The following is a 16,345-nucleotide window of genomic DNA, read 5'->3' as shown; positions in this document are numbered from 1 at the left end:
TCCAACATATTTGTGATTGAAAGAATGATTTTATTTTTAAAAAAGAATGTTCAAAAGAAATGTTTTTACTAATACATTTCTACAGATCCATCCATACTTTTCACTGACATAAAAGCTTTTGCATGAAAATTAAATGCATTGTTTGGTTTTGTTGTGGTTATGAAGTGCTTTGTTCTTGAGCCACAATACAATGAGGATCCAAAACCTAGCCATCTCACACCTAACCAAATCAAACCACAAAAAGCCTGGGATGGATTTGGGAAATCAGATGGGAGTCTGGGGCAGGTGGATTTCAAAAGCCCTGCAACTAGGTGCGTGCGTGTGTTGAATTACAAAGAATGGGCATTATCACATTAATGGACATAATCTGTGTGTTTTAGGCGGACAATCCCACCAGAGGATGATTGCTCTTTGGCACAATTAGTTGCTTCTGCAGAGAGAAAGATTAGTCATGTTTTAATTTTTTCTAAAAAGACCCAGCAGATTAACTGGCATTAAATATATGGTGTGATTTCAAAAAGCAACAAGAAAGCACAGAAAACACAGCATAAGAAAATCCTTCCCAGAAAAAAACAGGATTAAGGAATAAAAAACAAAAAAATGCAACAGGTTGCAAGCGTTCCATTAGTATGACCGTGCATTACACGTTATCTGTGTGCGTCTATTTACAGCTACACCACTATTACACCACTTTTTTATGACAGCAATATACGACATGGATTCTGGTTCCTGTACACATGCCTGTTTCATTCAAACGAAAGGGCATTGATAAAATTCCACAAGCGATCAAGAAGATCTACATCTGGAATTCATGACTTGACATCATTTTACCAAAATCACATAATTAGTTTTAAAAAAGCATGCGCTCAATGAAATGGTGAAGTGTTTTGTAAATCAACGATTATTTTGAATCTCCAGTGTCAGCGCTTTGTTAGAGCTGTCACTTCACAGGAAACACCTGAAGATGGACAGCTCTATGGTTTCCCTTTAACTTGACAATTTACTTTTTGTTAAAAGAGAGAATGGTGAGGGATCATATGTATGTAAACGCTATAATGTAAGTGATATTGTTTTATTCCTTACAAAACAGTTACACAGTTGGCTCTCAATCATGGCAGTCAATTGTCTAAGCCATGTTTGTTGTCTGAGGCTTTTTTTTTTGCACTGGTTCTACTGACAGGACACACACACAAAAATAATACTAATTTCTTTACATACACATGTTCACATACTATAATTTGCTAATTCAAACTGTTGCCAGTTAGGTAGTGATGTATTCACACAGACATCCTGTGTGGTTTATAACCCAGTATGACTTACACTAAGCCATAAATAAAACATATACAACAGTACAGTTGTACATCTTATGTTACATGTTGGGAAATCAAATTCACATTTTTATTTGGTGTTGTTCCGTGCAAGACGACAAGGAGCAATTAAGGTTGTCTTGATTGGTGCACAACATGAACACACACACACCTTAGGATCACAAAGAATAAAGCAAAAAGTGTGACTGGAAATAGTTGGACTGGAAATATACATTTTAAATGATTATCCTTGGCAATGACAGTTAATCTAGTTTGAGTACTGAATAACAAAGTAACAGAAAAAAACTTTAATTTCATATTAATTAGATTAGCATTATAGCTAAAAGTAAATGTTCTTATAATATAATATCTGTATTGTGATACATTATCCTGCAATAAATGTTTTAGAAATACTGTAAATACCATGAACGCCTCTTTATTTTTCAGGGATTACAAACAGACTCGATGCAGCTTATTTAAATGTTAACAATTTAATGTTATCATCAAATTAAAAATAATAATAATAAACAATATATAACCTTAAAATAGAAAGAAAAAAAATGTCGGAATGCCCCCCCCCCCCCCCCCCAAAAAAAAAGCTTCACATTTGGACATCAGGTAAGTAGAAAAGATTTTTTTTTTCTTTAACTGTACTATGATTGAAAACATCTCCACTACACATCCACAAACAACCCCCCCCCCCCGACACCTCTGCACTCCAACAGCCATTCACTCAAACTTTGAAATGTTACACACACAAACACAGCACACTCTGTAGCAGATCTGCAATCCATGTTCCTCCACCTCCATTCAACGCCATTATGGAGGGTGTCAACTTAACAACTGTCACTAACACTTCACAAGTCACTCATGAGCAGAAACTTTCAGGTAGCTTTCAGCAGCCAGTCCACCCTAGACAAAAACAGACTACTAAAATGATGGAGAAAAACAACTATTTTGGAAGATACAAGTAAGAACTGAAAGGCAAATAATACAGCCAGAATAGTGTGCACAATTTAAAACTTATAATCACTTTCACTATTTAATCCTTACTCCTGTGAAAAAGAATCTGAACCACCTAAAAAAAATCTTAAAACCTTATAAATAATTAAATATTTGTTTAATGCCCATGAAAATAAAGATGATTAGCTAACGTAAATGTCGAATACCACATACATCCTTGTTCTCATGCTTTCTTAAAAGGAAGCTTTGCTTTGATTTGTTAACTTTTCCTCAGCAAGCTTTATCTTTGCCACTACTGACATCAAGTGGCTTCAGTGTGGAACTGCACAATCAGCTTAAAATGCAAATTAACAAAAACAAAACAGCTATAACATCACCAATAAGTGCAAGAGGATGAAGAAAAAGATGAAAAAGAAGATAAACCTAAATAAAAACAACAACAACAGAGATCAAAAACACTATTACTTCAACATCAGGATCAACATCAACAGCAAGGGTAATAAAAAAATGAACAGGAAAAACAACAAGAAAGCAGATGTAAGCAAGAAGAAGAAGCATCCATGCTGAAGTTTTTACTTAATTACAATTAAGTGCACGTAGAGCACTAGAAACATCGTAGTCCACTGCATGTCCACCACATCCAGCACTCTAAATTAACTGCACTGAACTGGACTAAAATGACACACACAAAATGCTCGAGTGATTGTCATGATTGAAGTCTAAAATATCAGGGTTGTCAAAAATCCCCTGACATTTCCAAAAAACCTTAGGGTTTTATATTATTTTACGTGGCTTTTCCCAGGTCAGGAAAATGTGATTTCTTAATTCCATGATTTGATGACTCTATTCATTCTGGTAATATCAATAAAAAGAAACTAAACAACAGCAAGAGTAAAAAAAAAGAAGAAAAAGACAACAGAAAGAGAAAATATGATAATAAAAAGAAATGAAAAACAAAAAAAAGAAGACAACAAACCTTTCTAAAATCAGCAACCAAGATCAAGAACTATAATAACTTCAACAAATTATGGCTGCACAATTGAATCTAAAACTTAAGATGCGATTATTTTGACACTACTGCGATGGATAAACGGCGATAATACCATTTTGCATTTAAACGTATTTATCTAGTCTAGCAGCAAATCACAACACAATCTCATTAAGAGGACATACACACACATGCAAGTTATTAGAATGGATTTGTCAATGCCTCTTTTCCCTTCTCTTTCTGGCAGTTTAAATATGTTGTTATCCATGCTTTTTTTTCTGTGTTTTCGGTTTGACGCTCGTCCTGGTTAAAAGTAACAGATGCTTTAATTATTGACCAACTTTTTTGTTGTATGAATTGTATGATGTGCAAATTAATATTTATTTGCGCGCTTTTTGCAATTAAATAATTGCACAAGCTGATATCGTGATTTCGATTTTTATGTGAATTAATTGCGCAGCATTAATAAAATTCAACACTAACAAGAATAAAAAGATGAACACTAATAACAAGAGAACAAAACTACCACAACTACACCTGCAATACCTACAAGAATTAAATGAGCATCACTACCAACAGCAACAACAACAACAACAACCTTCATAACTAACTAATAATTAAATAATAAAAGTTACATATTATAATTAATAAATAGTCTTTTGTATAGGTTATTTTGGAATTATGCCACTATTCTCTGGCATGGCATATTAAATATATTTACATTCATACATTCAATTCTAATAATCAAATTATTATTCATACAGAAAAATAATCATTTTCGTAAACGAAATGGCGGTCTGCTCCCCACATACTTCATTTATTGTACAGCTCTTTATTTATTTATCCAATGGAACTAAAGATTTGCATGTGTTAGAAACAGAAGTAGCAATCAAACACTGATCAATGAGTTTGCTTCAGCGGAGAGACTAAAGTACTTACTGATACACTCCAGATTTGCATTCCGTCTGCATAACCAATCATCAAACACAGAGGTGGGTCCACACCGCTGCCATGCAGCTCCAGGAACTCTGGCGAGCGCGCCACATCTAGGCACACACACACACACACACACACACACACACACACACACACACACACACACACACACACACACAAAGAGCAGCATCTCAGGAGGAGCAGGTATGCATGAGTGACACGCAAAGGCATGTTTTCACCATGGTGGTGTTGAGCCTTTTGTAAGGAGAAGCCTTAACTTACACCACAGGGTGTGAATGGCAGATTGGCAAAAAACAACACTGAAAAGCCTGTGCTGATCTGAACAGAGTCTGCTCAATAGAATTTCTCGTATACAATTTCTTTCTTGCATTGTGAACTTAGCATGGGGTAGGTTTGTAACTCCGTGTAACAATATGAAGAAAGCTTTCAAGCATTCGAGCGACAGAAAATCTTTTTACAGACGATTCAGGCAACTTGTTCTACACATCAGAAATGTTGCAGTGCATTCCTGGCTGATCGATCGGGAGCCTGACTTTTGCTTTGAAATAAAACTAATGAAATAATGGAAAAATCATAGTTAATGCAATAAAACAAGCACACAACCCTTGACATAATACACTGGCTTGCCGTACGCACACTTTGTCTTTTTGATGTATAAAGGTACTCTAGTGTATTGAAAGCATGCAAGACAAATGAGCCATGTGCTTAACAAGAATCATTTTCTGATGGGACTACTGTATATAGTCTACTTTAAGCGAGCGAGACGTTTTATAAACAAAAAGCTGCTCCAAGGCTGCTGTCAAATTACAGTACTGCTGGCACACGTGCATGAACGTCTACGAGAGAACGTGGAGCTGGCACTCGTCCCCTTTAGGGAGAAACGAACCATCACAGCGCGCACACACACAGCTCGGGCTTTGCCAAACAAGTCAGACTCGCATGAACACTAATAATATGTTGCATCGTTAGGATTGAAGGGACATTGATAAATGAATAGCGTTTTAAAATAATATGTTTACTGTACTTTTTGAAACTAATAGATATTACTTATTATATATAAAACAACTTGCTTCTACATCAACTCTATTATCCCCTTGTTGGTAGGCAGAAATATCCAACAGTGTGCAGGTCTATACTTAAGCAAGACCAACAAGTCTTTTCCTTTGACAAACAGCTGGTGCTTAATTAATAATACTTTTTTCTTTAATAAACCTGACCTTAATATATAAATAAATAAACAGTAGGGCGTAATATTGACGTGTAGGACAGATTGTACTTTGTTGCATGGAAAATAATCAAAATACACCAACTGAATCCAATAATGATGTTCTTCTTTAAACACCCCTACTGAATACGAATTCGTTTATTGATAGATAAAAATAAATCATTGTCAAGTGAGTCTTATACAACTTTGTGATGTTCTGAAGAGATAAAATAGTAATCGTGTTCAATAAGATTTCAATCATGTACGAAGGAACTGTCTGTAAATGGTTAATTAGTCTCAGAGTAACTACTTCTAAAATGTAGTAAAATTAAGATTTAAAAAGGGGGTTGCACAATTGTATAAGTAGAAACAAAAAAAAATAAATGGCCAAATTAACAACATATTTTTTTCTTCAGTGCTTCTGAAACGGGTAGGGTGTAAAAGCCTTAGTCAATCTCTGAGGTCTTATACTGTACTCTCACACAGAACCTTAACATAATAAGGTGAAAAGAAATGAGATGCAAAGAAAACCTGACAGCACCAAAGCTCCAGGTGAGGCATTTCGTCTGTACAAGCCCCAAAAAGTGAAAACAACAGAAAACAGGAACTTACCATTGACGTCTGCTTTTTCAAACCGAACCCACATAATCTTTTCTTTTTCATCTGTCGGAGGTGTCCCTGTGTAGGCCTAGAAAATTGAAAAACCGAATTACGTATAAACTTCAAAAGAGGAAGACTTATTGAGCAGATACTGTATATTTTTCACTCTCTCAAAATAATAACCTTCTACTTTCCATTCTGCTTGTACATGGCTTTTGGTGGTGACCATGGTGTCAAAAGACAAAGTCAAAGTATAAAAAACTAAAAGTGGGACATAATTTACAGAAAGGCAGACATTAAAAGTGTAGTAGTTTAAAAGCAAAAATATATTACAGCTACCTAAATCCTGATAGTCAAAGAAACATCAATATAAATGCCAGGACCCAGGACTTTTTAGCAAAACATTGGAAGGTAAGAGAGGCACACGCACCAGTCACACAAATAAGGACACCTTCTCCATTGCTTCATGGTCCTGGTAATATCAATACTCAGCAAGCTGAGACGCAATGTCTGTTCAGACACCCTTCCAACAGATTCAGAAATAACTTTTTTAGCAAATTTATAGCCAGAAATAAATTTTCACACACGGGACACTGGTAGCTCAAACGATTAAGGCGATGGGTTACTGATTGGCAGGTCAGGGATTCGAGCCCCAGAACCAACAGGCTTCCAACTGCAAGGCTCTTAACACTATCTGCTCCAGGTGCATTGGTTCACGGCTGACCCTACGCTATGACCTTAGCTTGTTAACTGGGATATGCAAATAAAACCTTATAATTTCGCTCTGCTGTAAGGTACATGTGACAAACAACTGAATCTTAATCTGAAATTGTGCCACAGCAGCCCCTGTAAGGGACTGACCCAAACAGTCTTGCCTTTGCTTTCCATGCAGATGATTGAGCTTTGGACACCCATGACTCTGTTACCAGTTCACTGGTTGCCCATCCTAAACAATGCTTTTAGTTCTAACCACTGCATACTAGGAACACCTGCTGAAGACCTGCTGCTTTGGTGATTCTTTAATCCAGCTTTTAGCCATCACAATGTGGTTCTTGTTGAAGTCTCCTGGGTCCTTATGCTCATTTTTCCTGCTTCTAGCACATCAGCTGAACTTAGACAGCAAGTGAACTGACAGTCAGTCTAATAAATCCCACTCTTTGACAGGTCAATGTCAAAAGATAAGCAATGTTATACACCTTGCCGGGCAGTTGTTTTGATGTTATGGCTGATCTGTGTAAAGCAGTTATAAAGCTATACAACATCAAATGATTTGGATCAGTGACTGTCTTTTCCACAAGTTATTGTGACTGAGGGAATCACAATTGTCTTGTAGAACTGAACTTAACAGTGCACTATATGGGGTGGAGAAGTCATCATTTTATCGTCTACCTTGTGCACTTACATCATGCTGAGCAGAAAAACAACAACAGAGCTTCTGAGTACCAAACAAAGCATTGAATACTAATGTAATAATGGATACTCAAGCATTCAAATGTTTAAAACCAGCCCTACTGAACAATGTCTATTTTCAACCCTGATTCATGAAGGAGAAATGAACACTTTGGACATCAACAAAACTTTGCCTTTAGAAACTATGCAATATATTTTGCTTTCATGAATTTAACAGGCATAAATTAATCTTTATTTAAATCATATCATAGTTTTACTAATTAATAGTAAATATTAAACTCACAGTTCCAGGTAAATTATAGCTATAGTACACTGCAAGTACTGTACCTGTATATCTACATTCTACAAAACAACTATATTTGATTAGACATGATCCATAAAAACAATTGTCTCATTAGTTTTTGTGGTTTACATTGACAAATTTTCTTCAATATAATAGAAATAATACAAATTAAAGATACTGATTTAACTGTTTACATGGACTCTGCTAAGATCAGATCAGAAGATCAGGTATGCTGAAAGATGTGTTTACACACAATGTAGTTCTGCCTGTTGTGAAGCCTTCAATCTACTGAAAACCCAACAAAGAAGAGTTTTTCCCAAACATTTGAGGTTAGGTTTGTTATCTTTTTAAGACAAATCCTGTCTTCTGTGGTATAAGTGGTTAGTGCTTGTGAAATGCGAGCCAGTCAGTGTCCCTTCCTTTGCAAACAAGCTCAACAAATCTGAAGTAAAGATGGGTGCGAGAGAATTGTTCTCAAAGAGTTCACTGATGGGTTATGGAAAAAAAAATCCTCCTGTAAACTCTTCACATCTGTTGCCATGGGGTCAAACACCCGGAGGCAATTATTGATAGAAACGATCAGAGTCGTTTACATGGCTAAAATGTACCTACTGAAAAGACAATCAACGGTTTACACCCCCTCTTTCAGTTTCATTCTTCTCATTAATAAGTCCTTCTACTTGGGCAGAAACAGGTCTGTTCTAAATAAAGTGGTTACATACTGCATTTTTATTCGTACTTAGCTATAATTCCTCTTACTATTAGTGAAACATTAGGGTCCATGTAAACACTGCTATCAGTTTTCTTTATCAAAATGTCAGATCAAAGATTAAAGTGTCAAATATTTATTTTATTTATTTATATTTATGTCAAAAAATATATTTTATAAATATAGTTTTACTAATTAACATTAAAGCACTGATACCAGCTACCCATTAAAATGAACAAAGATTAATATAGATATTTTAAAACATTGTCTAAGTTGACAGTGTGATTATAGACTAAATAGGAACAAAAAAAAGAGGAAATTAACTAACCTGAGGGACCACATCTTGCAAAAACGTCACTACACTTTCCATGTAAGACTGCTCCCTGGAACAGAAGTAAATAACATAATAAAAAGGCCATTTTTACAAACAGTTAAATAAAAAATACAAAAACACCTTTAGATATCGTCACTCATCGTTGAGCTAGTGTATACAGTATTAGATCGGTTAGGATGATCTATACTAGTCAGGTGTACCAGCAGGGATGGGAATCAGCAGATTCAATTTGTATTCTGTAAATGTCCCAATTTTATAAATACCAGATTTTGTGGCAGTTTTAACCAAACTTGGCAAATAATGCGCTCCAACTACCCGGGAAACTGTGCTTTGCGAAGCAAATGCAAACATATATATCTTCTATAGCTTCATGTAGCTTCAATCTGTGGTAAGTTGGTAAGCTCCTCATATCTGAACCCTGAGTAGTGATGACATAATATCTCCAGTAGGTCTGTTCAGTGCGACGTGTCTGATGGACAACTGCTGAAGTAAGTACTGCGAGCTCCGCCAGACTGACCAATTTTTCTACTTTTTCGTCCCCTTACGAAGAGTAAACATATAACAGATAAGTATTTCATACTACCTTATAATATATTCACTCGAAACGCGTGTTATATCGTTTTCGTATAAGTTTATATCGTATAAGTTTTAATAGTTTTGCAGCACACCGCTTCCAGCCGGCTTTTCATTAGCATCGCTAGCCCGTTAGCCCGGCTATCACAAGTTTGTTTACGCTCTTTCGCACCGGTTATTTCTATTTTTAGACACCATGTCGGTTGGGTCTCTGCCCCTGTGTGCAGGTGAGGAGACATTGGAGCTGCACTCGGTGGACTTGGAGATGGAGGCCGTGGAGAAGCTGATCCGCGACCTACAGGTGAAGCTGGCCCGGCTACAGCAGCGGAAAGCCACGCTGGAATCGTCGCGGACCGACGCTCACCTGTCCCAGGTAAATTCTCGGCATGAGAATTCTCCGACAACCTCTACTCCGCGTGCTTCTCTGCCCAGGTCCAACGCACCGAGAACGCAGCCTGCCCAGCTTTCCTTCACCCCGGCGCCGGGATACCACGAGGCCTGGAAACTTCAGCAGCGGAAGACGCGCGCCAAGCCCCGGGCGAGGACCTCTCCTCCTCCGCCACCACCCGTCTTCGAGATCTCAACCCGAAACCGCTTCGCTCCTCTCCGTGAGACGGCACACGACGCGCTGGTCATCGGAGACTCCATTGTCCGGCACGTGCGTGCTACCACAGCTAAAGGTAAGGCGTACACGCGCTGTTTACCTGGTGCACGTGTTCTTGATGTTGCTGCACAGGTGCCTGCGGCCCTGAGGAAGAACATTCGAGCTGTGGTTCTCCATGCTGGCACCAACGACATCAGGCTGAGGCAGACGGAGATCCTAAAGAAGGACTTCAGGAGCCTGGTTGAGAAGGTCCGCAGCACATCACCCACGACAAAGATCGTCGTATCTGGACCACTTCCGACATTTCAGAGAGGAATCGAGAGGTTCAGTAGATTATTTGCCTTCAATGAATGGTTACAATCTTGGTGTCAACAACAGAGATTACCCTTTGTTGATAACTGGAATGTTTTCTGGGAGCGTCCTAGGCTCTACCGCACAGATGGCCTGCACCCTAGCAGAGCTGGAGCAGCGGTCCTCTCTGACAACATCTCCAGGACATTACGAACCATCTGACTTGCGGTAAGTCATACCTCAGATTCTTTAGATATCAGCCACAATACAACCCACCATACTAATAGACGCACACACATAGCTTGTACTATAGAAACTGTGTCTATTCCCCGATTAGTGAGAAAAAAGAATAAATTCGTTAAATCCAGCCGAAACAATCTGGTAACCATTAAACCAGAAAAAGCCCAAATAAGTAATCGAAGTCTACCTCTAAAGTTTGGACTTCTCAACATTAGATCCCTTACGCTAAACCAACCGTCTGCTAGCTGCATAGAGTCGTCACTCAGGGTTCACTCTATTGAGACTGTGTCTGTTCCCCGAGCTAAAAACAAATTTAGAAAGACTCAGAAAGTCTGTTTTAGTAATTTAATTAGCATAAAGACCACAAACTTGGATCAGACTGAATGCGCAGCCGGCACCTCTGATCTGAAGCTAGGACTGTTAAATATTAGATCTCTCGCATCTAAAGCAGTTATAGTTAATGAAATTATCACAGATCAGGAGTTTGATATACTCTGTTTAACAGAAACCTGGATTAAACAGGACGAGTATGTAGCTCTAAATGAAGCTAGTCCTCCTGGATACAGCTACATACACCAGCCTCGGTTAACTGGTAGAGGAGGTGGCGTCGCAGTTATTCACAATGATAATTTGACTATTGTACAAAAACACGGACACAAATTTAATTCATTTGAAATTCTTTATAGTAACATAAGTGTATTTAACTATATTAAGTCAGCTCAGTCGATCCCGCTAATTGTCATTTACAGACCTCCAGGGCCGTACTCGGAATTTCTTAGTGAATTTGCAGATTTCCTCTCAAACCTAGTCATTTCTGTAGACAAAGTGTTAATTGCTGGAGATTTTAATATTCATTTTGAAAACCCAGAAGACCCTCTGAGAACTGCATTTATGTCTATACTGGACTCGGTAAAAGTAAATCAGTGTGTAGTAGGACCCACTCATAAAGCAGGTCACACTTTAGATTTAATAATATTATTTGGATTAAGTATAAGAAATTTATTCACAATACCACTATCTGAAGTTATCTCAGATCACTATCTTGTCTCATTGCAAGTGTGTCACAATAATAATGTACACACAGCGCCGCGCTACCGTATGAAACGTACATTCACATCAACTACCAAACAGAGTTTTATCAGTAATCTCCCAGAGTTCCCAACTTCGATTAGATCACCGTCTGACCCCACAGAACTCGATCAGGCGACTGAATATTTAGAGTCGACATTTCGCTATACCCTAGATAATGTAGCTCCAGTCAAAAGAAAAATTATTAGAGATAAAAAACTTGCTCCCTGGTATAACGATCACACGCGCACTTTAAAACAGACCGCTCGGAAATTAGAACGTAAATGGCGTCAAACTAAATTACTAGTATTTCAAATAGCATGGAAGGAGAGCATCCTGAACTATAGAAAAGCTCTTAGTGTAGCTAGATCAACATATCTCTCCACTCTTATAGAAGAAAATAAAAATAATCCTAGATTCTTATTTAATGCTGTAGCCAAATTAACCAGAAATAAGACCACTGCAGAAATCTCCACAACAACATCATGCAATAGTGAGGACTTCATGAACTTTTTTAATAATAAAATTGTAAATATTAGGCATAAAATTGAGGTTTTGAAACCGAACAATGTAATTGATGCAGATGTTAATCTAGCCATGTCAGACCAGAACCTAGAATACTTTACTCCCCTTGAAGAGAATGAACTAATTTCACTCATCTCTTCTTCAAATTCATCAACCTGTATATTAGATCCTGTACCGACACATTTTCTTAAACAGATAGTACCAGCAATAATAGAACCCCTGTTGAGAATAATTAATTCTTCACTCAGCATTGGATATGTTCCAAAATCTTTTAAATTAGCAGTTATCAAACCAATAATTAAGAAACCTGACCTCGACCCCTGTCAGCTGTCCAGTCACAGACCAATATCAAACCTCCCCTTTATCTCTAAGATCCTGGAAAAGATAGTAGCGGAGCAGCTATGCTCATATATACATAGGAATGGCATACATGAACTGTATCAGTCAGGATTTAGGCCTCATCACAGTACAGAGACGGCGCTCGTTAAAGTAGTAAATGACATTCTATTGGCCTCTGATCAGGGTTGTGTAACTATGCTTGTATTACTTGACCTCAGTGCAGCTTTTGACACTGTTGATCACGCTATTCTTCTTCACAGATTAGAAAATGTAGTGGGAATTAAGGGTACAGCCCTCTCCTGGCTCAGATCCTATCTGACCCATCGTTATCAGTATGTAGACTTAAATGGTGATTATTCTGCATGTTCTCTAGTGGAGTTTGGCGTTCCGCAGGGTTCAGTTTTAGGTCCACTGCTTTTTTCCCTTTACATGCTTCCTCTGGGCAACATAATCCGTAAGCATGGTATTAGTTTTCATTGTTATGCTGATGATACACAGTTATATGTCTCAGCAAAACCTGATGAGAAAAAACAGCTTACTAAAATTGAGCAATGTGTGCAGGACATAAGAAATTGGATGCTAACTAACTTCCTTCTGCTAAATCCGGATAAGACAGAAGTTCTAGTCATAGGACCGCATACAGCTAGGAGTAAAATTTTAGATCATACCGTAACTTTAGATGGCCTTTCTGTTCCATCAAATGCAACAGTGAAAGACCTTGGTGTGATTATTGATTCCAGCCTTTCATTTGAAGCACATGTAGATAATATTACCAGGATAGCATTCTTTCACCTCAGAAATATTGCCAGAATAAGAAATTTATTGTCGCTAAACGACGCAGAAAAACTAGTTCATGCTTTTATCACCTCTAGGTTGGACTATTGTAATGCCTTACTGTCTGGTTGTTCAGCTAGATGCATAAATAAGCTTCAGCTAGTCCAAAATGCAGCAGCGAGAGTCCTCACCAGAACCAGAAGATATGAGCACATCACCCCTATCTTATCTTCACTCCATTGGCTCCCTGTGAAATTTCGCATTGATTTTAAAATACTACTCTTGACATATAAAGCATTAAATGGTCTCGCGCCGCAGTACCTGAGCGAACTGCTAGTGTCTTACGATCCGCCACGCCTACTTCGATCAAAGGATGCAGGCTGCTTGTCAGTACCGCGTATTATGAAAAATACAGCTGGGGGCAGAGCTTTTTCTTACAAAGCCCCAAAGTTATGGAATAGTCTTCCAAATAGTGTTCGGGACTCAGACACAGTCTCAGTGTTTAAGTCCAGGCTAAAAACCTATTTATTTAGCCGAGCATTTTTATAAATAGATTTGCCATAGGTAAAGGAGCAGATCTGGGGGACTCATGGACGTAGAGTATTATGGTAAACTGGTATGTTTGGATGCTGTCTTCCTCACTCTCATTGATCACTCAGGTTTGCTGACGGTGAGGTGATTGTTTGCTTTACATGTCAGGAAGCCCTCATGTTTGTGTTTCCTTCTGGCTCCTCCCTTTTAGTTATGCTGTCATAGTTAGTCCTGCCGGAGTCTCTGCTTGCACGCTACAGTTAATATACATTCACATTATACATTGTGTGACTGTGACCATACCTAACTGCCATCTCCCCTCTTCTTCTCTTTCCCCCCCTCTTTCTTTTTCCTCTCTCCTCCTGTCCCCCCCTTTCACTCTTTCTCTCTCTCTCTGTCGAGCTACACATGTTCGTTCCTGAGCTGCCAGTGATCCAGACTCCCTCTGCCCTCCGGACCTGTCTGACCCATCCTGGTGCCCCGCTTCTGGCTGAAGATCTCGTCACATGGATGCCCCGTGTGTCTCTCTGGGATGCGTCTGGTGTCTGGGAATGATTCTCTCTACCTAGAAAATGGTTCTGGCCTTGACTGGTGTTGGCAACTGTTTCTCTGGGGACTTGACAGTTCGATAGTTCATGACTGGAACTTCTTACAAGTCTACCTGGGTCTTCAATAACTACCTGGACTCCATATTAACATCAATTAACATCAGCTATTATAGCTGAACTGCCTCCCACCCTACACACTGTATAAATGCAGATCATTTACTGCTTTTTGTTTCACCCAAATGAGGATGGGTTCCCTGTTGAGTCTGGTTCCTCTCAAGGTTTCTTCCTCTTACCATCTCAGGGAGTTTTTCCTTGCCACTGTCGCCCTCGGCTTGCTCACCAGGGACAAACTGACCATTTTGATTCATACAAATTCACATTTCATACAAACCTAAATAATTCTTTTGACTATGTAAAGCTGCTTTGCGGCAATGAAAATTGCTAAAAGCGCTATACAAATAAAATTGAATTGAATTGAATTGAAATAGAGCTTTATCAGGAGCCGTCCTTTTAATCAGCCTTAACCACTTCAATTCTCAATGTCCTCACCCTATCACAAAGATTAAAGCCTAGCAATACTGAAGAGGAAGTTCATCTCCCATACTTATGACCTTTAGTCATGACCCAGAGCTGGTGACCACCGATGAGGAAGGATGTTAACCATGCTAAATGTTCAAGTACATATTGATTGTTAGATTGCACATATTGATTTATCCTGATATGAACAAAAGATTATAGAAGGAAGAGTAAAGCAACACTACATTGTAAACTTTCAAAGTAAGTCATACCTAACCAAAACATGCATGATGATTATATGAATAGAAATAAAGAGACTTGTGCTTACGTAGCAGCCTGGGCTCGAACTATAACCCCTCCGGCACAGCGGCTCGGCCTGCGCGGGGAGTCGGATGCCATGGTCGACCGTTGTGTATCCTAAGAAAAGACACTGTTAGAGAAGCTGAAGCAGATCATGATTGCAGTTAGAATTAGAAAGCTAGACAAGGGTTTAGGAGGATCAGGTTAATGAGCTTTCTGAGTTTTTAAACTGTCAATCAAAACCGGGTCAGACAGCATAATGAGAGACAAACTGCTGTTGCTTATAATAATAATAATAATAATAATAATAATAATGAGAACACATGTATTTATTATCTCAGGTAAATTCCCCCAAGAATTATTTGTGACTGTGGGCTGGTTATTTTCTGGTCTTTATCTTTCTGATCATTCTGCTTCTAATGCTGTGTTTTTCTAGGAGTGTGTTTCCAAATGAGCGACAACGTAAACGTAAATAACAAAACAGGGAGAGCAACTCACTTAAAAAACAAACATTTCAAACCATTTCCACCCTCACTGAGCTATTCAGTCTGAAGGGGAAAACAAACTTTAAAAACTTTTGTGCCTTTTAGTTAAACCACTTGACTGTAAAGACATTCCCAGTCCCTGCACTGCTGTAAAACTGAAGCGGTGTGTTCGAGCCAGCTGGCTGCCTCACAGACATTTCATCACAGCTTAGCTCGCTAGTTAGCTAACCTTGCTAGCTCACTCCAACCCTCAGTTAATTACTGTGTTACATTATGACACTGACATATCTAATATACAGACTCGTGTTTAGTAAAACAAGCACACAGGACTTGAACACTGCTTTCAGAAACATTATACAAACCGAGTGTGTTGTGCTTGAATTCCGCTAACCAAACACAGCTCTCTCCAAGACGCGATGAAAACATGGGATTACGTATAGCGGAAACAACAAACCTAGCAACCAATGCGCGCGCCATACTTCACAGAACTAACCAATCAGATTTGCGGGAGGCGGGTAAACTGACTGCTGAAAGCCAATCAGAGTAGGTGATGCCGTCAACGTTTTCCACGCAGAGTGGAGATAAAAATAAAACATGTGACGCGGTGCACAAAACGGGCAGATGTTCAAAGAACAAATATAGCAAAAAAAAAAAAAGAAAAAGAAAAGATAGATAGATAGCAGAAACCTTTAAGAAATATTTGCCAAATCTAAGGTCTGAAAGGATAGGTTAGAGTTCACTCAGTCACTTTGTTAAAGTTGTGACCAAAAGTTTGTGGACACCTGACCGTAACACC

General features: G+C 38.5%; 1 protein-coding gene across 6 annotated transcripts in view; it reads right to left on the bottom strand.

Moving 5' to 3' along the window:
• The window catches only part of bcas3 (BCAS3 microtubule associated cell migration factor), a 207,852-nt gene extending 191,862 nt beyond the window's left edge, over positions 1-15,990 (bottom strand). For all 6 annotated transcript variants that reach the window (XM_053506832.1, XM_053506834.1, XM_053506833.1 and 3 more), the window contains exons 1-5: positions 15,912-15,990; positions 15,093-15,181; positions 8,750-8,804; positions 6,032-6,107; positions 4,198-4,304 (exon numbers count right to left, since the gene is read on the bottom strand). In XM_053506832.1, the coding sequence (XP_053362807.1) occupies positions 4,198-4,304; positions 6,032-6,107; positions 8,750-8,804; positions 15,093-15,163 (309 nt within the window). In that variant the 5' untranslated portion in view covers positions 15,164-15,181; positions 15,912-15,990. The remainder of the gene's footprint in view (positions 1-4,197; positions 4,305-6,031; positions 6,108-8,749; positions 8,805-15,092; positions 15,182-15,911) is intronic.
• Between the last annotated feature and the right edge of the window lie 355 nt (positions 15,991-16,345).

The sequence above is a fragment of the Clarias gariepinus genome, chromosome 11 (assembly GCF_024256425.1).
Source record: "Clarias gariepinus isolate MV-2021 ecotype Netherlands chromosome 11, CGAR_prim_01v2, whole genome shotgun sequence".
Classification (NCBI taxonomy): domain Eukaryota; kingdom Metazoa; phylum Chordata; class Actinopteri; order Siluriformes; family Clariidae; genus Clarias; species Clarias gariepinus.
The sequence above is the reverse complement of the archived record's forward strand: the minus strand, read 5'-3'. Positions and strand labels throughout refer to the sequence as shown.